General features: G+C 41.1%; 1 protein-coding gene across 4 annotated transcripts in view; it reads right to left on the bottom strand.

Annotated features, from left to right (window-relative positions):
• sugct (succinyl-CoA:glutarate-CoA transferase) overlaps positions 1-27,579 on the bottom strand; it is a 112,656-nt gene extending 85,077 nt beyond the window's left edge. For all 4 annotated transcript variants that reach the window (XM_027148994.2, XM_027148996.2, XM_027148995.2 and 1 more), the window contains exons 1-8: positions 27,366-27,579; positions 25,869-25,920; positions 25,333-25,406; positions 24,245-24,330; positions 22,915-22,965; positions 22,650-22,770; positions 2,521-2,612; positions 2,233-2,376 (exon numbers count right to left, since the gene is read on the bottom strand). In XM_027148994.2, coding sequence (XP_027004795.2) covers positions 2,233-2,376; positions 2,521-2,612; positions 22,650-22,770; positions 22,915-22,965; positions 24,245-24,330; positions 25,333-25,406; positions 25,869-25,920; positions 27,366-27,579 — 834 coding nt within the window. The remainder of the gene's footprint in view (positions 1-2,232; positions 2,377-2,520; positions 2,613-22,649; positions 22,771-22,914; positions 22,966-24,244; positions 24,331-25,332; positions 25,407-25,868; positions 25,921-27,365) is intronic.
• Between the last annotated feature and the right edge of the window lie 302 nt (positions 27,580-27,881).

Genomic DNA, 27,881 nt, shown 5'->3' with positions numbered 1-27,881 from the left:
GAAAAGCATGTCCATATCATGATCCTACCACCCCCATGCTTTACTGATGCAATGATATTTTCCGAACTTACGGAAAGATGATAAAAAAGGAATAAGTCTGTTATGATCTGTTAATGAACATTTTCACTCTGGAGCAGCATTACCTTAAATTCACACTAAACACAGTGCATAAGCTCATAGTGGCCATCTGTCCGATTCATTTCACATGCTTTCCATCTGTGCAGCCCATGTGACAGCTCACTTAATTATCATTAAGGAAACTAACACTCAGGCACACAACAATGTCTGTGAAGCATGAGGGATGGGGACAGTCGACGGTGGACCAGCTGTATTTACAACACAGATCACTTTAAAAAGACAGAAAACAGTGGGATGGAGAATAAACCGCATATTTGTGTGTATTCTGTTTATCCGTAAGTATCATTTACATACTTTGCTCCATGGCTTCAAGCTGTACGAATACAGCATTATATAATTAGGATTTTAATAAGATTCCCATCATACTGTACTGCATGCAAAGGAAGAGTCGGTGTTTCGGTACATTGTCATGGACCTTGATAGACAGCACATGGGCTCTGAGATAACTCAGGGATTAAATGCTCGTTCACACGGATGTGTTATCTGCAGAGTGTGTGTGTGTGAGAGGCACGTGTAAAACATTTGCGGTGGCCTTTAAAGTAATGACCGACTACCAATGCTGAAATACATCACCCACCTGTGCAGCATTGTGAAGGTTAACCCTTGTAATTTCTTCTTTACTGTTTTAGTAAAAAAATGCTGTGGCATCTCAGAAATACAAATCACCAAAGTTCCTGGGAAAACATGTGTTATTATGTATTAAGCTTGCCAATGGAAACCCTTTTATACAGTACAAACCCACGGAGTCTCATTTGTAAATTACATTTGTATTTTTTAGGCTCATGATTTAAAAAGGGGGGCACGGTGGCTTAGTGGTTAGCACGTTCGCCTCACATCTCTAGGGTTGGGGGTTTGATTCCCAACTCTGCCTTGTGTGTGTGGAGTTTGCATGCTCTCCCCGTGCCTCCGGGTACTCCGGTTTCCTCCCCCGGTGCAAAGACATGCATGGTAGGTTGATTGGCATCTCTGGAAAATTGTCCGTAGTGTGTGAGTGAATGAGTGTGTGTGTTCCCTGCGATGGGTTGGCACTCCGTCCACGGTGTATCCTGCCTTGATGCCCGATAACGCCTGGGATAGGAACAGGCTCCCCGTGACATGAGGTAGTTCCGATAAGCGGTAGAAAATGAATGAATGAATGAATAAATGAATGATTTAAAAGTAAAATTTAATGAAGAATGCTTCAATTGCCAGCATTTTGAAAACCTCCACTGACTATTTAGCTTCCATACATATACATACTGTACATAGAAGAACATCCTCTTGGTTTGATATATCACGTAATAGTGATAATAAAAAAAAAAATCATCTCGTCCTTAGCGGGTCGATATCATGTCAATACTTAAGAAAAAAATAAGCCAATATAGAGAAGCCATGTGTAAAACAATAATTACACCCCGTTTCAATAGCTTGTAAAACCACATTTAGCAGCAAGTGTGTCATTTTTACAAATGTACAGTACTGTGCAAAAGTTTTAGTCAGGTGTGAAAAAATGCTGTAAACAAAGAATGCTTTCAGAAATATAAATAACGAGTGTTTATTTCTGTCAATTTACAAAATGCAAAGTGAGCAAACGAAAGAAAAATCTAAATCAAATCAATATTTGGTGTTACTAACTTTTGCCTTCAAACCAGCATGAAGTGATGGCACGACCCCCACGGAGCCCTGATCTCAACATCATCGAGTGTGTCTGGGATTACATGAAGAGACAGAAGGATGTGAGAAAGCCGACATCCACAGAAGATCTATGGTTAGTTCTCCAAGATGTTTGGAACAACCTACTGTACCAGCCGAGTTCCTTCAAAAACCCTGTGCAAGTGTACCTAGAAGAATTGCTGCTGTTTTGAAGGCAAAGTGTGGTCACACCAGATATTGATTAGATTTAGATTTCTCTTTTGTTCATTCACTGCATTTTGTACATTTATGAAAATAAATGTTTAACATTTCCATTTTTGAAAGCATTCTTTGTTTACAGCATTTTTTTTTTACACCTGCCTAAAACTTTTGCACAATACTATATATTATGGGTAGTTTTGCTTACTCTAATGTTCTGGAAGTGGTCACTAAAAACTGAATTGACTTTAAAGATAAAGCGACCTGAGATGAGAGCAGGTTACAGTCGATGTGAAGACCTCGTCCAGTTTTCTGTCTCTGCAGCAGGCCAGCCATCACCGCTCCCTGAGCATACAGTCCAGTGGCCAGATCAGTCATGGCAACTCCAGGCCTCACTGGTTCCCCGTCCTTTGTGACACATAGTTAAAGTGAATATAAAAATAATATAACGATATTAATGAAATAATGTAACGTAAGTTGTATCACTTGTAACACAGTATGACACCTAAGGCACCTTTAAATTCATGTTTAACCTGCTTTAGCTTTTCTCACCTCAGGACCTGTGATATGCATCATCCCTGACACTGCAGACGCTATAGAGTCATATCCTGGTTTGTGTGATTTAGGTCCAGTCTGACCATAACCTATAACACACACACACACACACACACACACACACACACACACACACACACACACACACACACACACACACACACACACACACACACACACACACACACACACACACACGCACACACACACATACACACATACACACACACATATACACACACAAATACATACACACACACACACACATACACACACACACACATATACACACAAAAATACACACACACACACATATATATACACACAAACACACACACAAACACATACACACACATATATACACACACACACACACACACACACACAAACACAAATACACACACATATACACACACACACACACACACATATACACACATACACACACACAGAGAGAGAGGAAGAGAGAGAAAGAGAGATATTGATGCTTATACAGTCCCTTCATTTATGTGAGGAAATAATAACAAGGCCTTTTTTAAAGCCTTGTGTAAATCCGGGCATGTTATTTAACCTGGATATAAAGATATAGAGGTTTAGAAATATCCTTTATTCTGCTCCTGACTAAAAATCTTAGCCAGATTCAGTGTAAATCAACATTGAATTCGCAATTTGGCACGTGATCTAGGTCCAAATACATTCCAGACTCATGGTCCGGAGAGCAAATTATTTTGTGCAAATTTGACAGAAAATATGTGTTGTCTATTATTTCATCAAGACCATTTAAATGCCCTTCATTTTACTTAGACTAAGGCTGTTGATATGCATGATTACCCTGCATATATTCCCAAATTCCCTAAAGCTCATTTGAATTCGATTCCAACCTGGATATAAATAAACCCTTCACAGGCTCTCAACACTGAAATCTTAACACGGGTGAGCAAAATGCACCCCAAACAATTTTCTGAAGTCTATGATCCAAACAAATTTAATTAGCTTTCACAGCTAATGGCAAGAAATCACATTTCGGCACCACCAGAATGAAATCTCTGGTCACGTGCTGATAAAATGGAAAACGTGCCTCTAACGCACTTGTTACTTAAACAAAACAGGGGAGGGGAAACTTTCCGATGAAATAGCCTTCAGAACAAGATGCCCGAGCCGAAGCTACGGCTGCCAGAGTAAAATAAACATGCATAAGCCTCGGGCGGAACGGAGTTGGCTGCTTTAGGAGTTTCATTTTTGACAAAACTATCAAAGTGGAAAGGAAATGTTTTGTTAGAGGTTTCACCAGAAAAGAGACGGACTGATCCGCAGGAATCAGATAACAGTTCACATGTATAATCAGCTAGAAATGCCAGGACAATCACAGCGGTAATAGATTCAAACCTACATCAAGCCCTCTATTTCTGCATATAATTGATCCCATTCACACTCATAATTAGCAAACGTTTGTTTACTGATTGTAAATCATTAGCACTGATGGGGTGCATGGCCAAAAAAAATATTTAGGTCTCATTCAGCAACAACAAAAACTTTTTTTTGTTAATACAGTATTTCCATCAGGAGGATGTCGAGAAAGGCAAAAAAAAGTCCGGAGATCGGTTTCGGACTAGAGTGCAAAATTATTAGAAGTATAAAAATATGCCCTTCGTGAGAGGAGCTAGTGAGATGCATCTCCTAAAATTCCACAGCAAAGATGAATCAGATGACTATCGAGCTTGCCACCAAATTTTCAAGCAAAATAAATGCCTTTGATATTCAGCAAGAAAAAACATCACATGCCTACACATGGGAAGTCATGGCCTGATGGTTAGAGAGTTTAACTCCTAACCCTAAGGTTGGGGGTTCGAGTCTCGGGCCGGCAATAAAACGACTGAGGTGCCCTTGAGCAAGCAAGGCACCGAAGCAAGGCATACTTACAGCTAAGTATGTCATGTCACGTCACTTCAGATACAAATACTGCATGAAGCATGTGCACAAATTTCAAGGCAAATTCAAGTCAACATCCCTGACACAGCTTCAGTTTGTTCATTCATTCATTTTCTACCGCTTATCCGAACTTCTCGGATCTCAGGCGTCATCGGGCATCAAGGCAGGATACACCCTGGATGGAGTGCCAAGCCATCACAGGGCACACACACTCACTCACTCATACAATCACACACTCACACACTACGGACAATTTTCCAGAGATGCCAATCAACCTACCATGCATGTCTTTGTACCGGGGGAGGAAACCAGAGTGCCCAGAGGAAACCCCCAAGGCATGGGGAGAACATGCAAACTCCACACACACAAGGCGGAGGTGGGAATCGAACCCCCAACTCTGGAGGTGTGAGGCAAACGTGCTAACCACTAAGCCACCGTGCACCCTTACAGCTTCAGTTGATAATTATTATTTCCGTATTGTTATGTTGACTGTTTTTATTTCTTTAACCCTTTTTTCCAATAAAGTTTTTTTAGCTTGTAAAATAATATAAAAGTGGCAATAATTCTGGAGCGAACCGTAGCTTTCTTACAGAAAAGTTGCTAAACTTTATCAAATGTGGTCTAGGATCTATCCTGGAAAGTCTGACAGCATGTGAAAGGAATCTTTTCCCAAACCCCAGTGTGTTTGAATGTGTGGGCCTGCTTAACGAAGGACACGTGTTAACAATATCTGCTGTTCTCAGACGCTACTTAATCTTCTTTAATTTGCTATAAAGAAATTAAACCTGAATAATAAAACAAAAGAGTGGGTGAAGTGTCGCTTCTGTGAAACAGGGGATTCGGTTTCAGAGGGTCACGGAGACCTCAAAAATTCACTGTACGGGAATTGAAAAATCTGTGGCATTTACATCGTGTCCTGATCATAGTACACTTAGTTCTGAGACACTCACATGCTTAGCATTGTTTTGGAGAGCTTGGGAGCGTTCACACTGATGCTATTACCCTCACTGTTCTCACCACAGCGAACCAAAACACAACAGAACAAAATCAAAGGCAACTTTTGACTGGAGGCAAATTATAAAAGCTTTAAATAGTGATCACACTGTGCGGAAAATAGTGCGAGAGAGAATGTTAACATGGATGTTGGCAGCGCTAATGGGGAATAGTAATGCAGCTGTTACTGCTGTTTAAACTCTGGGTCTATAGGTAGTGGGATAGGGATCTTTTATCTAAATATATTCTTAAAAAATTAGTGAAACTAGCAACAAAGACAATGCCTTGAAAAAAAATTTTCATCCTCTTTACCCAGGTACTAGTCTCAGTAATCTCTTGGACATCACACCCATAAACAATTCAGGAGTTTCGAAGCTGTCATCTGATTGGTTGGATTCTTCGGATCCACCTACTGTAGAAATAAAGCCTTGTAATGCTCTATGGCCTCATTAAAAAAAGAAAGTTGTTGTGTTTACTGTGTAACCGTGACAACGAGCGCTTAGGAAGATCAGCTAAATGCTGCATTTTCCAAATTATGTGAAGTTCACGTTATAGACTCGTTAATTTACACAACTTTCTTAAATTAATGCTCTATGGTTATACTCCCTCGTGGGAGGTCCTTGGCCAGACTTTTTGCTGTCAGTCTGAAGGTCTGGCTACACGACTTCCCACTGTGTTAACCTTTGGTGGACAGTCTACACTGGGCAGAGACACAGATGAGGCTGACAGCCAATCAAAGTGTAGCAGAGTATGTGACTAAGGGGCTTTTTACACCTGGTCACTTCATGCGTTTTCTGTGATCAGATAGCTATCCGATGGTAAAAAGACCAGGTCTAAATGCCCTCCGAAACGGTTTCGAGACGGATATAAATCCGATCGTTCAAACCCCTTCAGGAGGTGGTCTGGGACGCATTTCAGATGAAACTGGACAGGTGTAAATGAATGTGGTTGTTCAAGCCACATACATCAGCGCTATACTCCTCTCAAATGGAAGTACGTCACTCGCAGGTGATCTTTCACCCAGGTGTCTCGTTGAGTCTTAAAACGTGCTGCGGCCGCCACCGAAAATGCAGCAAACAGTAAATGCTGTTTTTGTAGCAAAACTGTCGTAACCAGTTTTTTTCGTCTTCTTTTTGATTGCATTCTGAAATCCGCATATACCAAAGTGTGTTCCATTTCAATTATCCTGGAAAAGAGGTAAAATATATTTGCATATTGGGCGGGAGTAGAAAGATCGTATCGATATCCGATTCGCCGAGACGCGTTTATGTGGGCTAATGTAAATGGAACAGTTTTAACAAATCAGATAGCTATCGGATCAGAGAAAACGCATGAAGTGACCAGGTGTAAAAAGGCCCTATAAGTTTTTATTTGTATACAGCACAACACGGTGTAATCTTTTCCTCATCTGTATCCTGGCTTGTTCGGATATTGGGGTCAGCGTTCAGGGTCCCCCATGATACGGCATCTTTGGAGCAGAGACAGATAAAGGCCTTGATCGACAGCCCAACAATGACAGCATCCTGAAAGTGACCTTTGACTTTCTGATTAGTAACGCTAAGACTCCATTGAGGCTCCACTGCTGAGCCAGAACAAATACCAGTCAAAAATGGACGATCTGTAGTCATTATAGTATAAACCTTAAAAGCACCTTTAGGAAACCTGGAAAATTGTGAGTGGTTGTCTGCAAGGACTCTTTTCAGTCTTTCGTGCAAAATCAGTTCTTGGCCAAAGTTCACTGTGCGGGAGGGAGGAATAAACTTTATCTGTTTGATATCATCAAGGACAATAGTGTAGTTAAAAGTCTCTGGGTAAAAAAAAATGGATGGGCTCTCAGCACTGAACAGCAACCACGGACAATACAGGCGCTGTAGCTTTATGTGTTTCACTGAAACTAGGCTCAGAGCCAAGACTCCCAACTCTGCAGTTCCACTGAATGGCTTTAAGTAAGAGCAGAGAACGTAAACTTACTGTTTATGTGAATGATACATGGTGCAACTCTGGACACATTGCTATCAAATAACAGGTTTGTAACTGGAATGTTGAGCTCCTTGATGTTGGACTGTAGCCTATTATATGGCCCAGATGTTTTTTCATTTTTTGTGTATACCCAATCCTCAACTGAAGCAGCAAACACAAAAAAGCAGATGCATCCTGTGGTTAGTAAACTAATGCCTGATCATCCCATGATCGTGTATTTGCGGCAATCGCTGGTCATTTTAATCATGTACACCTCTCCTCCATAATCACAAGTTACTCACAGTATATGAAATGCAACAAGAGACAATATGATATTTCATCTACAATTTGCTGATTTCAAGAAGGAATAAAAAATAAAAAAAAAACTGCTGCTCATCCACCAGCGTTCAGAATTCAAGAGCTCCTTGTTAACATCGGGACAGTAAAGAAAAGAGGAGAATGGGGGGCATAGAAGCCTTTATTATCGCCACATATACATACATTACAGCACAGTGGAATTCTTTTCTTCACATACCCCAACTGAGGAGGTTGGGGTCAGATGGCAGGGGCAGCTATGATACAGCACCCCTGGAGCACGGAGGGTTGAGGGCCTTGCTCAAGGGCCAGGCAGTGGCAGCTTGACTGGGCTGGGCCTTGAACCCCGATCCTTTGATCAACAACCCAGAGCCTTAACCACTGCCCCTATGCAGTTAAGGTGAGTCTGGGATATGTTTGGAATCAGACCCAGGGTGCTGAAGACCTGCGCGAGCCAAATATGTGGTGTGTTACAACAATTGTCGTGTCATTTTAGAAGGTGTCCCAAATCTAGAAAATGTATTGTATAGTTACATGACCAGAAAAGCATTTATAAGACCCAAGCATTTATAGGAACCCTTTGCACTCACATGATAAAAACCTTAGAGAAGCTAGTCCTAAAACAACTCAGAGCACTGGTCATGGAACACCAAGTCTCCCTATAGTTTCCCTTCCAAACACATTTAAGCATGGATGATGCCCTGAACTACATACTACACAGATCCCACAAACACCTGTAAACACATAAAGCTACACTGAAGATTATATTCTGCAATTTTAAATTTACATTTAAAACCATCCTGCCTGTCTGACTAGAGAACAACTTAGAGGTGACAAACATTGATGTCCCTACAGTCAGCTAGTGGTGCATTTCTGGCATGATAAAGACGATATAAGTCTAGCAACCATCCACAGGGTTGAAGTGGAGACGCTATATGTGTTACTGGATAGACATCACCTGATGCACTAATGCAGAACAAGGACAAGCCGAACACCAGAATAACCATATCAGGAAAGCCGAGCCCATCTCAGGACTAACTTTGGACTCACTGAAAACAATAACAAAAAAAAAAACAAAAAAAAAATGCAAAAACTGTCTGGCTGAAAAAACAGGACTCTGTCATGAACAGTTCTGCCCATTGGCACTTTTTCCAAGAGCACCTCCAGCCGATGGCTCGTTGCACCAGGGTACTCTAGTAAGCACCCCTTTTCCAGCAAAAAGACCTGGGTGCTGGTTCAGAGATAGTGCTGGTGCTGGTTCAAAGTTGGTTCCACTGGTGAACCTTCTAAGAACCGGTTTGCCTTTCCATCAGTTAGAGAGCCGTCACAGAGCCGAGTCTGACATCACTGTATACGTGTCACCTTTCCCAGCAACGTTAGCGCAGCAGCAGCAAACACAAACACGACATCAACAATGGTTTATGTTCCTTTACTGTTAATGCTCATGGCTTTGTGAACCTACATTGGCATTCAAACATGCCGAATGCAACGTGTACGTGCAGCTCCGTGTAATTTGTATAAACAGAGGTTGTAATCGAGAAAGTACATAACATTATTTTATCATTAACACAGAAAAAAGCTAGCCTTAGCATGTAGCTACATACTGATAATTGATCATATTGTGGTAAACTAAAAGTGTATTAAACATTAGTATACTTAAGGTACATTATCAAACAGTAGCCCCGCCCACTGCTCCCGACACAAGCGGTTCTTAAGTCTAGACCAGCAACGTTTTGGTGCTACTTAAGAACCACTTTTCCTGGTTCAGAGCCGGTGCTTTGGCTGTCGAAAAAGAAAGAACTGGTTCTAAATTAGGCACCGAACCAGCACTCAAACTGCCTCGGTGGAAAAGGGGCACTAATCTTTCTGCCAGTGACCATAAGACTCTACAAAATCTCTTCCCACCAGGACACCCTCCCAAATTCAACAGTAGGGTGTGTCATATATATTGGCACCTAATGAATTATTCTGCTGGTACATTACTTAATGTCAGGTCTTTACATTGTTCTTTACATGTAGTGTGACCTAGAAGCTTTTTAAAACCTTTGTTATGTCACAATCCTTACTGGTAGTTCCTCTCTATTGTAGTGAATCTGAGTGTTTTCTGACTAGACTTCAATAACCTATTCATGTTTGTTCCATGATGATATAGTCTATCTGCAACTCCCTCATGCCTTAGTGTGGTTTGGGAAGAGTTCATCAGGAAATACACAACTCCCACTCCTATCTTGCTCAAGGTTTCAATGAGATTCCCATGGATTAAAGAAAATCCATCCAGCTGTATCGCCATGCCAGGTGCAGTTCTGCTAAGCCATGTTTCTGAGAAAAAGAGAGTGCAGTATTTCCTCAAATTGGACGATGTTGTCCAGAGATTATATGTGGACTAGAAGAATACTTGATGTGTTGCAGTATTTCACCATCTCTCGCCATGCCTCTCCCTTCCCCTCGCTCACCTCTCGATGTCTTGGCTGCTTCTTACAGGTCTCCCGTATGAACCTGGTTGCCACGGGCATGTCAATAGATAGCAGGTTATATCGTTTGGTTTGGTTCTAATGCTTAATTATATTCGGTGATAGTAAGTAAGGACAGACGATCACACTAACAGGACTGGTTATATAGTAAAAGGAAGTCTGCTAAGAACATGCACAATTGGTTTCCAAGTTATTCATATTATTACATATCCACATGGCTTGTGATGTCATTAAGAGACTTACTAATTATCTTTTAAATGCACTCAAATGATGATGGAGAACACAATAGCCAAATAAATAGCACACTTAATCCTTTGACCCACAGAGTAGAAATGTATACGACTTCAAGCCTTCACAGAAGGAAAACAGACTCTCTGGTTCAAACCCCTGAGGCCACACTCTGGCCACCCTTTCTCCATTCATGATATACCTCAATGAGTGCAGAAAGAGAGCTGAAAACAGTGAGGTCAGTGTTTGATTAATCCCTCTTTTTCATGACCCATGTCTCTGGAGAACCAGGCGAATTATGTCTGGAAGCAGTGGTTCTGCATGTCATCTGCCAAGACATGGGCTTGAGATGGCCTCCGGGAACTCCGAGTGGTTACATAAGCAATCAGGCTGCACAGGTTATTCAGTACCTGTTTGCTGACAACTTGAACTTGAATAAAATGGGGTTACTCCAAATTGCCACCGGATCGCTTTCTTGCCCCCTTGGGGTTGAAGCAATCAGCCAATGATGGCAGTAAGTCATGGAAAGACATGGCAGTGCGGGGCCTGTGTGGTTCAGGGTTCAAATCACATAAGAATTGCGACGGATCTAGAAACCGAAGCTGTCACGTAGGCTATACATCAGCGGGTCATGAACAAATAACTTCTACCACACCTGATAGTGGTTTCTAATTAAAAGCTAATTAAAATTCAAGCAGTAAGACAGCAGATTGGGAAGAATTTTTTTTTAGAGACTGAGATTAACAGGCAGGATTTCCTCCACCTAAGGAAAGAAAAAGATTCACTGTTAATTTTGAACAAATTGAATCATATCAATTTTTATTTGTCACATACACATACATACAGAGTATGCCATGCAGTGAAATGCTACAAAACAGACAGCTTTGGCGAATGTGCTGCCAGCATACGTTCAGCTACGAATAGGTGGATTTAGAAAGCAAGGCTATAGGCTAACTGTAATGAGCCCAGTGCTGAAGATTCACACGAGTCAGAATCAGAGAGAAAGAGACACGGCAGCAGATATGAGCTCTAATGGGCTATAATCTTTCAGCCTCTTTTGGTCACATCTTTAAATCAAATCAAATCAAATTTTATTTGTCACATACACAATACGTGTGTGTGTGTGTGTGTGTGTGTGTGTGTGTGTGTGTGTGTGTGTGTGTGTGTGTGTGAGAGAGAGAGAGAGAAAGAGAGAGAGAGGGAGAGAGAGAAAGAAAGAGAGAGAGAGTGAGAGTGAAAGAGAGAGAGAGAAAGAACGAGAATGTGTATGTGAGTGTGTGTGTGTGTGAGAGAGAGAGAGAGAGAGAGAGAGAGAGAGAGAGAGAGAGTGAGAGTGGGAGAGAGAAAGAGAATGAGAATGTGTATGAGTGTGTGTGAGAGAGAGAGAGAGAACTAGAATGTAATGTTTATGTGAGTGTGTGTGTGTGTGTGTGTGTGTGAGCGAGAAAGAGATAGAGAGAATGTGTATGTGAGTGTGTGTGTGTGTGTGAGAGAGAGCGAGAGAGAGATGGAGAGAGAGAGAGAGAGAGGGAGAGATAGAGAACTTGCCCTAATTTCAATTTCCATATTGAAGAATGCACGATCCTTAGCAATATACAGATAATGATGATGATGATAGTGATGAAGATAATTCATAAGAGCTCTGGTCTTTATCTGTTAGCCCTAACAGATTAAATGCTGAGCTATTCATAGATACGATTTTGTTCCTCCCATGTAATATCACCACCAGCTGCCACTGATGTTAACAGTAACAGCCACATTGCTCTCAGCTATGCCAAGTGAACTCTCTTGTTTGCTTAATACAATTACACTCACCTGTTGCTCATTACCTCTTTATTTTCTTCTAGAAACGTCCCTCGGTTTGGAACTTACATACAGTAGCTATACAGGAGTATATATGAGGATGCTAAGAGCTCGGAATCTGCGTGTCTATCGGTGTGTCACGAGTACCATGAGTACCATGAGTATCATAATGTTTGCAGGAGAAATATTATTGTAAATTGTAGATTAAATAAAATGCACAGCTTAAAAAAAGTGTGATTTAACGGATTGCTTATGGGTGTCACTTATGTGCATGAGTAAAAAAGAAAGACAGGAAGCATGAAACACGTTTAAATGTAAACTAGCTAATTATGAATGAACAACTTAATGACTTTTTTTCACGTTGGTTTTAAGTCCAAAAAGTCTTTTTTAAAGGTGCTTGTATTCGTGGTATATCTTCCACATGTGCATGAAACTTTGGGAAGTGGGGTTTTTTTTTTGGCTTGTAGAAATCAGCAGTCCCTGAGTGGTTAAGGCGTTGGATTACTGATTGGAAGGTCATCAGTTCAAATCCCAGAACTGCCACATTGCCATACTGGGCCCTTGAGCAAGGCCCTTAACCCTAAACTGCTAAAGACTATAAATGTAACTAGATTTGTAAAGTTCGTCGCGACAAACTTTGATATTGGCTCTGACGATGCAAGTATTCGCAACGGATGGTGCTTTTTGGAGGCAAGTGGACATAAGGGTTAGTGTTGCTTTTGGAGGCAAGTGGACAGAAAGCTAGGTTGCAAAAATGTCACATGTCCATGTTGTAAAAAGTTTTTGGATTTCGCATAATTTGGTGGCGGGGCTTCAGAACAACCGAAAGGCCAGTCGGTACACCAATTTCAACCTTTGTTCAGAGTATCACCCTAAAGGAGCTGGCCGAGTTTGGTGTAGATAGTTCGAAAGCTTGCTGATTTATAAACCTCCAAAGTTTATAATAGGAGTCTATGGGAAAAAAGGCCAATTTGAGACCCGGTACCGGAAGTACCGGAACTCAGATCGCTTTGAAAAGTAATAGCAACAAACTTCAGACCATGTTCTATAACATATCCGAATTTGGTGCATGTGGCTCGAAAGCCCTAGCAGGAGTTACTCTTGATATATTTTTGTCTAAGTTTAAATAGGAAAACAGAATGTTGGCTTCTACAAAGTGACATAATAAATATAAAACATCCCTTCACCTCTGTAAGTCTCTCTGGATAAACACCGTAAATATGAGTAGCATTTACACTTGTAATAAAAAAAAAAAACATAGATACAACACTAAACAATCTCAAAAGTGGCTTGAGCAAATAAAAGTATTAAATCTAGCTTTAAATTTGGTTGTGTGGTTGTGCATAATTATGCTTCTCACATTAAAATGGTTAAACTTAGGAACACTTGGTACCATCTTAGCCTTCAACCGAGGTGGTCAATCAGCCGAGTTGGACGAGCATAAAGTGCTAACGACAAGAAAACAACCTAAAAACAATTTAAAGCCCCACTTTAATGGATCTATGGCTTTCCCTAACAGTAAGCAGTGCAAAAATAACGTCTTTAAAGTGTGGAAAAAGTGATGTTTTGTGACTGGACCCTTGAACAAACTTTTGATATTATAACAGCGAGCATTAAATTAAACTGTGAAGCACATGTGTGTCACATAAAACCCGAACTGCGGTCTGAAACTCGTCTCGGAGATTTTTCCTCGTGCTATTAATTGAAAAATAGGAGATGCGACAGATAAATACTTTCTCGATTATATTAAACATAGATGCAAAGGTTTTTCATGCATTTTCTTTTAGATTAGATTAAGAATCAGGCACGACGGTTAATGATCTAGTTTATATATATGTAATATAAAAATTTATTTATTTATTTATTTATTTATTTATTTATTTTAGGGTTGAGACATAGTTCAGAGCTGGATAAGGCATCCGTTCCGCGTCAACAATGCTAGTCTACGTGCGTCTCCGTCTCACAGAGAAGGCAGAAAAAGAAAAATTACCCCGAGGAGAAAAATTAAACAGCATAAAATGAGTGCTGTAAATCACTTCAATTTAACTGTCCACCATCCACAATTTAATGAGGTCTCATGGGCTGCGTCTGCAGGATTTTATAATGAGAGGGCACTTGGGGATTTGGCTGCAGTTGTAACCTTCACATTAAGAGAAGAAAGTTAAAAAATAAAGACATTAAAAAAAAAAAAAAAACTATTTGCATGCATTTCAGCACTCTCTCACCAGGAAAGACATAACCACAACACTGAGCCAGTGTCACATCTTCTCACCACAGACACGATGAAACGGAAACGAGCGGCCGCGTTTACTTAAACATGTTTTTCTATGTGGTTCGCTAGACCACTTGAGATGCGATCTCTCCATTCCTGCTTCCACAATGATGTTTTGGGTCTGAAATACACTTAAAGGTGCTGCTTGGAATATTTAAAAGGGTTTGAATGTCTGTAAGAATTCAGTAAGAAAAAAAAATCCTGTTAAAAAATAATATCCTAATACAATGGAGAACTCTCATGCTGGCTGAGACAATTCCCTGACGGAACAAGGTTTGTTTATGTCTTGTGTCACGTGCTTTTGTCTATGTTCTGTGCGTTCGCCCAGCCCGATCTTTAGCCTGTACCCTTCGAGAGGAGGCGGGGCTAAACCTGTTACTAGATATGACACGTCCTTTTGAAGACTGATGTCCAATAAAAACATAGGAGCTCTTTTAAAATCTGGTCTATTATAAACCTTCACTTTGTCAATACTTGTAAATACTTATTTATATTTCAATTTGCACATTTTTCCACTGTACATACAACTGTCTTTATTATATATGTGTTCATTTCTTATCATTGCCATTCTGTTTACACTGTGGAGCTCCTGTACTAGAACAAATTCCTCGTATGTGAAAACATACTTGGCAATAAAGACCTTTCTGATTCAGGTCTCTATGTTCAGATATTTGAGACTATATCGTGTAGGGATTACGTTCGTGATCGATCGTATTAGAGATGTTCTAACATCTGTATGTTATAAATGTAATAAACATAATGTAAAATGTAAACATCTCCGGCACAGAGCAGAAATGTCATAGAGACAAATTATGGCATCTCTAAATGCCATAGCGGCAGATTATATACGTATAATCATTTCTGCTCTGTGTCTGAGATGTGATCTCTAGTGTGATTGGTCACAAAAATAATCTCTACATGATATAATCTGTACCATTGTAATGAGTCTGTCTGTGTTCTCCTTTTGTTTCTGCCAATCACAAGACGGGGACAAACAAAGACTAAGACAAAACACCTGGGGAAAAGATTGAGTGCAATTAATGTCCATGGTAACAAATAGGTGGGTGGGGTCAACAATTAACAGCAGGCAGAAACAAAAGGAGAACACAGACAGACTCATTACAACCATCTTATGAAGTCACTATCATTAGTAAATATTGTATAATATTGTATTGTATTAACATACAACACATTTCTTCTCCCTCTTTACCTTTCAGCTATTTTCTCCTCTGATAAAGAAACTGTGAATCCTCTTAAAAGTCCTCCTCACTCCTCCTAAGACTTTTTGACCTTAACAGCTCTTTCAATAGTCGAGATGCTTTATGAATAACTTTTATCTTTACTTCGATCTTCTTTCATTTTAAAGGGAAACCGCGCACATTTCGGAGAATTTTCTTGGAATTACATCACTAGGAGAATCTCTTTACACTGAGAATTGACATAAATTCGGGCCCTGATCCTCATGGTTCACTAAATACCTACCCTATTTATACCTGTTGTCTTGTGTGGGGTTATTTTGTCTCTTTGTTGTGCATCACTTGTTACCTGGTGTTCTCTGGTTTATTTTTTCTTGTATCTTGTCTTGTATTTTAGTTGCTCATTTTTTTCCTAGTGTTTTCCTGTGTCTGTTGGTTTTGTTGATTTATTATTAAAACCTGTTTGTCTTCAATCCATGTACTGTTTTTGGCCTGGATTTTGTTTCCACGGTAGCACCCACACCTGACAAGTACAACAAATCAGATCCCTTCTTAGAGCATTGCCTAGAAATGAACAGATCTTGAAGAGCCAACTCAAACGTGTTGAGACACAAATGTAAAAGGTTCACTGCAACTGCTGGAAGCGTTTCTTTCTTTGTTTTGTTTTTTTTTTTTGGCTTGAAGAAATCAGCCTTCCCTCAGGAGTTAAGGTGTTGGATTACTGATTGGAAGGTCGTTATCAATGCTACAAACTGTCCTGATGGTAGCAGATAGCATTAAAAATGACAAATTGCTCCTTCAAAAGTAATAAATACAGCCAGGAATTTCATATGTCAATCAATTCTGCTTGAGTATCCAGAGTGCATGGTTTATTTTGCTGAAACACTGTTGCCTGTGACTTGACCACCAGTTGTTGCCCCCTGGGAGAACCCTAAAAAGAACCTGATATTAAAATGCATTTATTTGAGAACTCAGGTCTTCATCATCAAAAAGGTGATAACTTCGACCCTGGACGGAGTGCCAACCCATCGCAGGGCACACACACACACTCTCATTCACACACACACACACACACACACACACACACACACACACACACACACACTCACACTCACACTCACACTCACACTCACACTCACACACACACACACACACACACTCACACACACACACACACTCACACACTACGGACAACCTACCATGCATGTCTTTGAACCTGGGGAGGAAACCGGAGTACCCGGAGGAAACCCCCGAGGCACGGGGAGAACATGCAAACTCCACACACACAAGGCGGAGGCGGGAGTCGAACCCCCAACCCTGGAGGTGTGAGGCGAACGTGCTAACCACTATTTGGAGACGCTGGGGCCGGAAACCCCCAACCTTACCATCAACAACCCGGTGTCACTAGTAATTTATAAAAAAATTAAAATCTATGTAAAAATATATCCAGAATCTAAATATTTCTGTAAAGCAGACATATCACACACATCTTTATAAATATAAAAGCTAGCAGCTTTTATAAAAGGTAGCAGTGTTTCAAAACCTCCTGCTAGTGAACATTAGCAAAGACAACTCACAATCACTGCAGTCTTTTCTCACTTATGTGCTCATTTGCCTCTGGTGGATTACAGAACTAGCCTTTTAACACTGAAATTAGCACTTTGTCTTCTGTGATTTTCATGTTCTACTTTGCAACATGGCTTTAGACGAATCATCTTTATACTGCCTGACCTCGTGACCCAGTATCAGCATGTATTTATTTATAAAGTCTTCAAAGCACTTTTGGAAGTCGCTCTGTATAAGCGAGTCTGCCAAATGCGGTAAAAGTAAACGTAAGTGCTTATGAGAAAGAAAAAAGCTTTGTGTTCTTTGCCAGGATGAGGGTGATCATTTTAAGAAGGAGCACATACATCTGTTGCTTGATATTTCAACGAATCTGACTGACTACTCAAAAACCGCTAGTCTTCAATGCCAATACCGTAGGGCTGCCCTAGTGATTTGAATGGACAGATTAATGGACAGATCTGTTGCCCAGTGTAATGTTTTTGTGGAACAAAATGGCCAGCAGTGGATGTGTGTGTGTGTGTGTGTGTGTGTGTGTGTGTGTGTGTGTGTGTGTGTGTGTGTGTGTGTGTGTGTGTGTGTGTGTACAAACTCAAAAGGCCAGTAGTAAGTATATGTGTATGAACTCCAAAAAAAATCAGCAGTGTGTGTGGTATAACGTCAGAGAAGCCAGCAATACGTGTTTCTGTTTGTGTGTGTGTGTGTGTGTGTGTGTGTGTGTGTGTGTGTGTGTGTGTGTGTGTGTGTGTGTGTGTGTGTGTGTGTGTGAGAACACACAAGAGCCTACTGTGTGTGGATATGAACTTAAAAAAGCCAACAGCATGTGAGTATAAACTTAGAAGTGTCAGCAGTGTGTGTGGGAAAAAATCAGAAAAGCTAGCAGTGTGTGTGGGCATGAATGAAGAAAAGCCAACCGTGTGTGTGTGTGTGTGTGTGTGTGTGTGTGTGTCTGGAGGCGAGAGACAAAACCCAAAAAAGCCAGCAGTGTGTGTGTGTGTGTGTGTGTGTGTGTGTGTGTGTGCACGCAAAGCACTTTATTGGTGTTTTATTCATTATTCACTATGCCAGCTGGTCGATTTAAACCGATCTGAAATATAGCGTTAATGGACTGTTCGGATTCAATATTATACATGAAGATTGCACTGTTGTTGAAATAAACACCTATAATTTGATAAGTATTCCTGGTTAGTCTGCTGCAAATGAACACAAAACCCTGCACACATCTTACATCAGGCCGTGTCAGCTCCATCGCTACACACACTTCACCGTCTTCCTGCTCAGACGGAGCTGAGCCGACCTGACGGCTAGACAGATTCTTGTCAAAACCAAGAGGAATCTGTAAAGTGTTAAAGTCAATTTGGTTCCCATCTCTTGGCTGCCAACACCTCCTTATCCCTCGTTAAGAGCGTTTGTGAAAAAACAAACAAAACAAACAAAAAAAAAAAACAGTAAGCAAAATCGGGGCATTTCTCTGAATCTGTTCATTAGAGGACAGAAAAATGTGTAGGGGTAAAAAAAAAGTGCGTACCCACAGGCATGTAATATACGGCCTTTGTGGTGGTAAACTCACCATGGGGCGCCTTTTCTGTTTACCTCACCATACACCACAACTACATGCCTCAGGCTTAAACTCGAATTAGATTGAATTTTAAAGCTCTGCGATTAACTTAAAAAAAAAAGAGAGAGAAAGAAATAAAAGAAATAAAAGTGTGAAATACAGAATCCCCTCCTCAAAACAACCTCGAAAGTGATACGAGTTGATCTGGGGTTCGATTCTTTATTTATCTAAGGAATATGCGGTGAACTGATCCCGGGTGATCGGGTGTGACTTGACCCTGGGTTTATTAGAGCGTGGCACGTGAAGCCAGTCTCCTGCCAGCCATTATGGTGACAAAGCCAAGCCACTCCAAATTAGTGTGGTAACGGAATCGTTTTCAAAATGCGGCTCGGCCTCTTTTACGAGGGCTGGAAATAAGACAGTAAATTAAAGTTGGCCTGTTGCAAACATACTGAGAACATTAGAACGGTAGCAGGACATTGTGAATTTATCTACGACTCTGAGAACGCTTTCAAAATAACGTGCTCTGGCTGGTTCTCACAAGCGTGCGTGCTCAATCCCATCTGCTCTGATTTCTGTGTAAGTAAGTGTTAACAAGGCTGTTATTACACAAATCAACAAATAAAGGTCTTTACAGTAAGGGGGTGCATTGAGAGGGAGAAATTAGTAGAGAACTTTTGTTCCGTTGCGTGTATCCGTTTATACTTGTAATGTCTTCTCACTTAGTGCTCACACGTATGAAAACAAACTGTACTCGTATGTTACAGATTTTTTTTTTTCAAGTCAAGTCAAGAAGCTTTTCTTGTCATCTCATCCATATATAGCTGAGACAATACACAGTGAAATGAGGAAGTAAAGAAATTAATAAAAATAAATATATATATATATTTTTTTTTTCCCCAAGATCATGGTGCTACATACGTTCGCCTCACACCTCCAGGGTTGGGGGTTCGATTCCCGCCTCCGCCTTGTGTGTGTGGAGTTTGCATGTTCTCTCCGTGCCTCGGGGGTTTCCTCCGGGTACTCCGGTTTCCTCCCCCGGTCCAAAGACATGCATGGTAGGTTGATTGGCATCTCTGGAAAATTGTTCATAGTGGTGAGTGTGTGAGTGAATGAGAGAGTGTGTGTGTGCGCCCTGTGATGGGTTGGCACTCCGTCCAGGGTGTATCCTGCCTCGATGCCCGATGATGCCTGAGATAAGCACAGGCTCCCCGTGACCCGAGAAGTTCGGATAAGCGGTAGAAAATGAATGAATGATGCTACATAAAATGACATAAAACTAAGGACATAAAGTAAGTTGTCCTAGCCTCATACAATGCAGTAAGTTGTCCTAGCCTCATACAATGCAGTAAGTTGTCCTAGCCTCATACAATGCAGTAGGTTGTCCTAGCCTCATACAATGCAGTAAGTTGTCCTAGCCTCATACAATGCAGTAAGTTGTCCTAGCCTCATACAATGCAGTAAGTTGTCCTAGCCTCATACAATGCAGTAAGTTGTCCTAGCCTCATACAATGCAGTAAGTTGTCCTAGCCTCATACAATGCAGTAAGTTGTCCTAGCCTCATACAATGCAGTAAGTTGTCCTAGTCTACATAGAAAGGACATTTAATTGTTAAGAGGGTTGAACACGTTACATACGTATGTGATGGCTGCAGTTTGATGAGGTCGTGAAGTGTAGTGTGTAATACAGCGATATATAAGTTCAACTATTCCATTTCTTTACAAAACATGAACGTGTTTCTAATAACTGTTTACGACAGTTGGCAGACGCCTTTGTTCAGAGCGTCATACATTTTTATCTCGTTTTTTTACTGAGCAAATGAGGTTTTAGAGCCTTGCTCAGGGGCCCAGCAATGGCAGCTTGGTGCATCTGGGATTCGAACGCATAACAGTCCAATGCCTTAACCACTAGGCTACCACATGACCTACATGTTTTTCTTGGCATTGTGCTGCCCTCTTTAACTCAACAACAGTGAAATACATGGCCTGAAGCGAGCTTCGTGAAACATTCACAGCATTTGACAGCTGTTATTTACATTTACAGCATTTGACAGATGCCCTTGTCTAAAGTTACTTACATTTTTATGTAACTGAGCAACTGAGGGTTAAGGGCCTAGCTCAGGGGCCCAGCAGTGGCAGCTTGGTGGACCTGGGATTTGAACTTAGAACCTTCCCATTGGTCGTCCAACACCTTAAACTCTAGGCTTGTAAATGTTTCATTAACACAAATCAAGTTCTAGATATGAAGCCGCAAAAAATTGTTTGCCTCGTGAACTGGGCGTTATTATAAAAGACGTTATCATTGGTTGGCTCTGGCTCAGTACGTTATAATCGTGATGAATAGGAAGGAGCTTCCTGATGTTCTCAGGAACAGTTTTATTACACAGAATGTAAGTGGGAAAAGATACCAAGTCCCATAGCACAGAACTTAAACATCTGTCAGTAAAAGTAGTAAGTTTAGATGTTTGTATCTCAAGATGGCGCCACTGTGTATGAACTCAACAAACAAATATACAAATACAATATATAACAATAATAACAATATAATTGTTAATATGGCAAGATCTCTATTAGGAGGCTTTTTTTTTTTAACAGTCATGATGTCAGGAGCTTGGACAGTTCCCTGCCAGACCACCAGAGGGAGACTGTAGGGTGTTTTCTCATTCATTCATTCATTTTCTACCGCTTATCCAAACTCTCGGGTCAAAGGGAGCCTGTGCCTATCTCAGGCATCATTGGGCATCGAGGCAGGATACACCCTGGACGGAGTGCCAACCCATCACAGGGCACACACATTCTCATTCACTCACACACACACACACACTACGGACAATTTTCCAGACATGCCAATCAACCTACCATGCATGTCTTTGTACTGGGGGAGGAAACCGGAGTACCCGGAGGAAACAACCGAGGCACGGGGAGAACATGCAAACTACACACACACACAAGGCGGATGTGGGAATCGAACCCCCAACCCTGGAGGTGTGAGGCGAACATGCTAACCACTAACCCACCGTGCCCCCCCTGTGTTTTCTCATCAATTCAATTCAATTCAAGTTTATTTGTATAGCACATTTTACAATGGGCTTTGTCTCAAAGCAGCTTTACAGAACAAAAACATAGAACAGAAGTTAAACATAAGGAGAAATACAAAGAATTAATATAGTAAAAAATTAAGATATATATAGTTCACAGTGTGTATGTATGTACTGTATGGTTGTATGTATTTATCCCCAATGAGCAAGTCTCATGCAGCAGTGGCAAGGAAAAACTCCCTTAAATTGGTAAGGAAGAAACCTTGAGAGGAACCAGACTCAAAGGGGAACATATGGGTGGCACTGGGGGTGTGATTACAAATATACAGTCAACCAAGTGTTGAATTGGTGTAAAGATTGATTAGTTGCCTTATATATCTATCTTGTTCCGTAAAACGTTGTCATGTCCAGGTTACGTTATTACCTGTGGTTTTTATGTTTAGGTTTTATGTTAAATGTAAGTTTTGTTTTGTTTCCCGTTTCCTTTAATAAAACGTTGTACGGACTGAAATCCTGTCCGATTCGCTACCGCGAGCAGTCGAACCGACGGTGGAAGTCCGGGTTCGAACCCACCGTCCGCAGCACGCTTACGTGAACGTTACACATGGAAGGAGTCTCCAGTGTCAGCTCTTTTTTATAGTCGGTAAAGTTCCATATTCAGGAAAGTCTTCAGGGCTTAAAACACCGACATTCTCTTACTTTATTACTTATTTCATTCTACCCTCTAGTTTTTATAGAGCTATGTCGTGACAGATCACCTACTGAAACAGTTCCTGCTCAAAAAAAAAAAGAAAAGACGTACCCGTAATGGAACAGTAGATGATATGCGGAGCCGCTTCGCTCATGTCCTTATAGCCGAGTCCCATCTCGTCCAGTTTCCCGGGAAGATAATTTTCCACCAGTATATCACAATTTCTGGCTAGCTGGGACATTCGAGAAAACAGCACGAACAATAAGAGAACTTGTATGTGTTGTATGTGAATATCTTCACTGTGTTTCATAAAGAATTCATTTAATACTTAAATAATTGTTCGATGTGAGAATCTTCGATAGTGTCAAACATTTACCTCTGTTAACAGTTTGGCCCCGTTCGGATCTTTAAGATTAACAGCGATGCTCTAGAAGAAGCATGGAAGAAGCTTTAGTGCGTCATTTTTAACGCTGATGAAGCGATATGAATGTTAGTGGACACCTGACCGTCGCAGCTATACGTCGCTTCTTGAACATTCTAATCCAAAACCACAGGCATTAATATGGAATTCAATTCAGTTTTATTTCTAATTTCTATAGCACTATTTACAATAAACATTGTCTCAAAGCAGCTTTACAGAACATAAGAAACTCATTCACTCACTCTCACTCATTTTCTACCGCTTATCCGAACTACCATGGGGAGCCTGTGCCTATCTCAGGTGTCATCAGGCATCAAGGCAGGATACACCCTGGACAGAGTGCCAACCCATCGCAGGGCACACACACACACACACACACTCACACACTCACACACTACGGACAATTTTCCAAAGATGCCAATCAACCTACCATGCATGTCTTTGGACCAGGGGAGGAAACCGGAGTACCCGGAGGAAACCCCCGAGGCACGGGGAGAACATGCAAACTCCACACACACGAGGCGGAGGCGGGAATCCAACCCCCAACCCTGGAGGTGTGAGGCGAATGTGCTAACCACTAAGCCACCGTGCCCCCAACATAAGAAACATAATACAAAAAGTTTAACATTATATACAAAAAATGGATAGTATTCAAATGATAATAAGATTAAGATTAATGTAAGATTAATATAAGAAATAATTATGTGTGTTTGTATTTATCCCTAATGAACGAGTCTGAGGCGACTGAGGTGACTGTGGTGAGGAAAAAAAAAACCCTTAGATGGAAGAGGAAGAAACCTTGAGAAGAACCGGACACAAAAGTGAACCTCATCCTCATTTGGGTGACACCGGAGGGTGTGATTATAAACTGTTATAAACATCAGAGAGTGTTATTAGGAATAATAACCATAAGAGGTCCAGTTCATCCCAAAGGTGTTCAGTGGGGTTGATACAGAGTCAGAGCTCTGTGCGGAACATTCAGGTTCTTCCACTTCAACCTTCACCTCCACAACATGTCTTCATGAAGCTTGTTTTGTGCACATCTTCTATCCAGTGAAGAGAAGCTGTCATGCTACTATATATATATATATATATATATATATATATATATATATATATATATATATATATATATATATATATAAAGACATTCGGTACAAGTGGGTGCTTCTCGCTTTGTGGCAAAAGTTTGAGGAAGAATCGCATAACGGTGTGATGGTCAGGTGTCCACATACTTTCGGCTTTATAGAGGATCACATAATATATATTCATGCATTAATGTTACCTTTTTATTCCTGTTCACGCTCAGGAAATATGCACTCTCCTCACGTACAAACGGAGGTCCCCATGCTCTTGTATCATCTCCAGGTCCTGTATCATCCCCAAACACACACACACACACACTTAGATATGAGATACAGGTATATTGTTTTGTGTACTAGATCTATACATATATTGACAATACACACACATATATATATATATATATATATATATATATATATATATATATATATATATATATATATATATATATATATATATATATATATTTTTTTTTTTTTTGACTCTGTTCATTGTTTACAGGTTGTTTTCTTTTCCTTGTTTAGAGAACATTAATAAGGGGGTTGGGTTCATGGTCTAATGGTTACAGAGTTTGACTCCTAACCCTAAGGTTGTGGGTTCAAGTCTCGGCCCGGCAATACCACGACTGAGGTGCCCTTGAGCAAGTCACAGAACCCCCCAACTGCTCCCCGGGTGCCGCAGCATAAATGGCTGCCCACTGCTCCAGGTGTGTGTTCATAGTGTGTGTGTGTGCACTGCTGTGTGTGTGCACTGCTGTGTGTGTGTGTGTGTGTGTGTGTGCACTGCTGTGTGTGTGTGTGCACTGCTGTGTGTGTGTGTTCACTGCTGTGTGTGTGTGTGCACTGCTGTGTGTGTGCACTTTGGATGGGTTAAATGCAGAGAATGAATTCTGAGTATGGGTCACCGTACTTATCTGTATGTCACGTCACTAATAATCTTGCACAGTCTACAATGTTCAATGGCACTTGAACTTTTTGTTCAGCATAACAGTTTACTTATTCTTTTTGCATTCTGTAGCACAAGATTTATATCGTGCACAGAGACTTGAAGCGATCTTTTCCGCACATGACAGTAAACTTGAAACCTGACCGTGCGATTTTAATGAACAGATGATCAGCTGCTGCTAAAGTGAGTCTAGAGATGACCACAATACCAGCACGTGTTTACAGATAAACGGATTTTCATGGATGGGAAGCTTTACACCCAGTAAAAGGGAGCTGTTACAGATATATAGTTGGATTACTATTTCAGGTACATTAGAAATGAAGTCACAAGGTTTTAACTCACCTGGTCTCTCAACTTTGATGACCTCTGCCCCCAAATCTCCCAGGATCATTGTGGCAAAAGGACCAGCCAGGACTCTGTAATGGGCAAAACACACTTTTTTTTTTTTTCATTCATTCATTTTCTACTGCTTATCCAAACTTCTCAGGTCACGGGGAGCCTGTGCCTATCTCAGGCGTCATCGGGCATCAAGGCAGGATACACCCTGGACGGAGTGCCAACCCATCACAGGGCACATACACACTCTCATTCACTCACACACTCACATACAACGGACAATTTTCCAGAAATGCCATTCAACCTACCATGCATGTTTTTGGACCGGGGGAGGAAACCGGAGTACCCGGAGGAAACCCCCGAGGCACGGGGAGAACACGCAAACTCCACACATACAAGGCAGAGGCGGGAATCGAACCCCCAACCCTGGAGGTGTGAGGCGAACGTGCTAACCACGAAGCCACCGTGCCCCCCTACAATAATATTCAGTGGCTAAATTTCACCCCGCGATGTGCGACTGCTCGTTACATTTTCTGGCTTACCTGGTGAGGTCTAAGACTCTCATGCCATCTAGTGGTTTAATCTGCTTCACACCTAAAGATTTTAAAAGAGACAAAACACCAATGAAAGAACAACTCCAGTAAAATAAGCCCTTCAGTATTACCAGATTTGCTTGATTGTGCCTGTAAGTATTGTGTATATGAAGGTTTCCTGACACTGTATTAAAGATCAAAAGATGTCAAATGTAAATGTAAAACAAAATGTCCTAAAATAAATCGGAATCTGAATCAGAAGCCTTTCAAATGCATCTCTTATGGAAAGGATGCTATATATATATATTATAAACAGATCAAGCTGTCTTATAGCAAGTCATTACAGGAATGTGGAAAAGTTTCGAGTAAGGCTGGATGTGGTTTATGAATGAATTACAGAGAGAGTTTTATGACACTACAGTTACGACGTATGTGAGCATACAGGTACAAAGTCCATTACAGCTTTGTTACATGGACACAAATATCCCAACATGATAATATTGGTGTAGCACAAACAATGACCAAATTCCTTGTGTGTGTGTGTCAACACATTTAAACCTGATTCTGATTCTGATTCTGATTCTGAAATGTTATGAGAGAGAACAATATGAGAGAGAGACAGCGAGAGAGAGAGAGAGAGAGAGAGAGAGAGAGAGAGAGAGAGAGAGACAGACACAGAGAGAGAGAGAGAGAGAGAGAGACAGACATACAGAGAGAGAGAGAGACAGACATACAGAGAGAGAGAGAGAGAGAGAGAGAGAGAGAGAGACTCAGACACACAGAGAGAGAGAGAGAGAGAGAGAGAGAGAGAGAGAGAGAGAGAGAGAGACTCAGACACACACAGAGAGAGAGAGAGAGAGAGAGAGAGAGAGAGAGAGAGAGACTCAGACAGAGAGAGACAGACAGACAGACAAAGAGACAGACAGACGGACAGACAGACAGAGAGACAGACAGACAAACAGACAGAGAGACAGACAGAGAGACAGAGACAGATAGAGACAGACAGAGAGACAGAGACAGACAGAGAGAGACAGATAGACAGACAGATAGACAGACAGATAGAGACAGACAGACAGAGAGACAGACAGACAGAGACAGACAGACAGAGACAGACAGACAGAGACAGACAGACAGACAGACAGAGAGAGACAGACAGAGACAGACAGAGAGAGAGAGAGAGACAGATAGACAGACAAAGAGACAGACAGACAGACGGACAGACAGACAGACAGAGAGACAGACAGAGAGACAGAGACAGATAGAGACAGACAGAGAGACAGAGACAGACAGAAAGAGACAGACAGACAGACAGATAGACAGACAGATAGAGACAGACAGACAGAGAGACAGACAGACAGAGAGAGACAGACAGAGACAGACAGAGAGAGAGAGAGAGAGAGAGAGAGAGAGAGAGAGAGAGAGAGAGAGAGAGAGAGAGAGAGAGTGTGTCATTAAGACACACTGAGTTGTTTACATAAACATTAGCTCTGTATTCTTTATGTTTACCTTTCAGCTGGGATGTAAAACTCCTCGTGACATTCAGACAGCCGGCACTGGTGTTAGTGCTGGTGTTAGTGCTGGTGTTAGTGCTGGTGTTAGTGCTGGTGTTAATGCTGGTGTTAGTGCTGGTGTTAGTGCTGGTGTTAATGCTGGTGTTCAGCAGACAGAGTCTCAGTCTCTTCATCCTGCAGAATAACTTAGTGCACGACTCCAGCGACATGTTTACTGAGTATGGCAGCTTTATTTTAGCCCCGCCCACTAGCCACAACCCGGAAGTGATAGTCTATAAGTCTATGCAACTGGTTTAATGCCTTGTTATTTAATTCAGCCATTATTTATTACGTGTTAGCAAAAATAATCAAATAACGTGTCACAAGCGGAAGTAAAACCAATAATACGACTTTCAGTGATTTCTCAGCACTACATTTCCCATAAAACCCAGTGAGATTTAATTCTTTCTGCACCGTGCACTACTAACATTGTCCACATGATGGCAGCAAAGCATTGAGGGGAAAAAAACCT

This window comes from Tachysurus fulvidraco, chromosome 3, assembly GCF_022655615.1.
Source record: "Tachysurus fulvidraco isolate hzauxx_2018 chromosome 3, HZAU_PFXX_2.0, whole genome shotgun sequence".
Classification (NCBI taxonomy): domain Eukaryota; kingdom Metazoa; phylum Chordata; class Actinopteri; order Siluriformes; family Bagridae; genus Tachysurus; species Tachysurus fulvidraco.
This window is presented reverse-complemented; position numbering and strand designations above follow the sequence as displayed.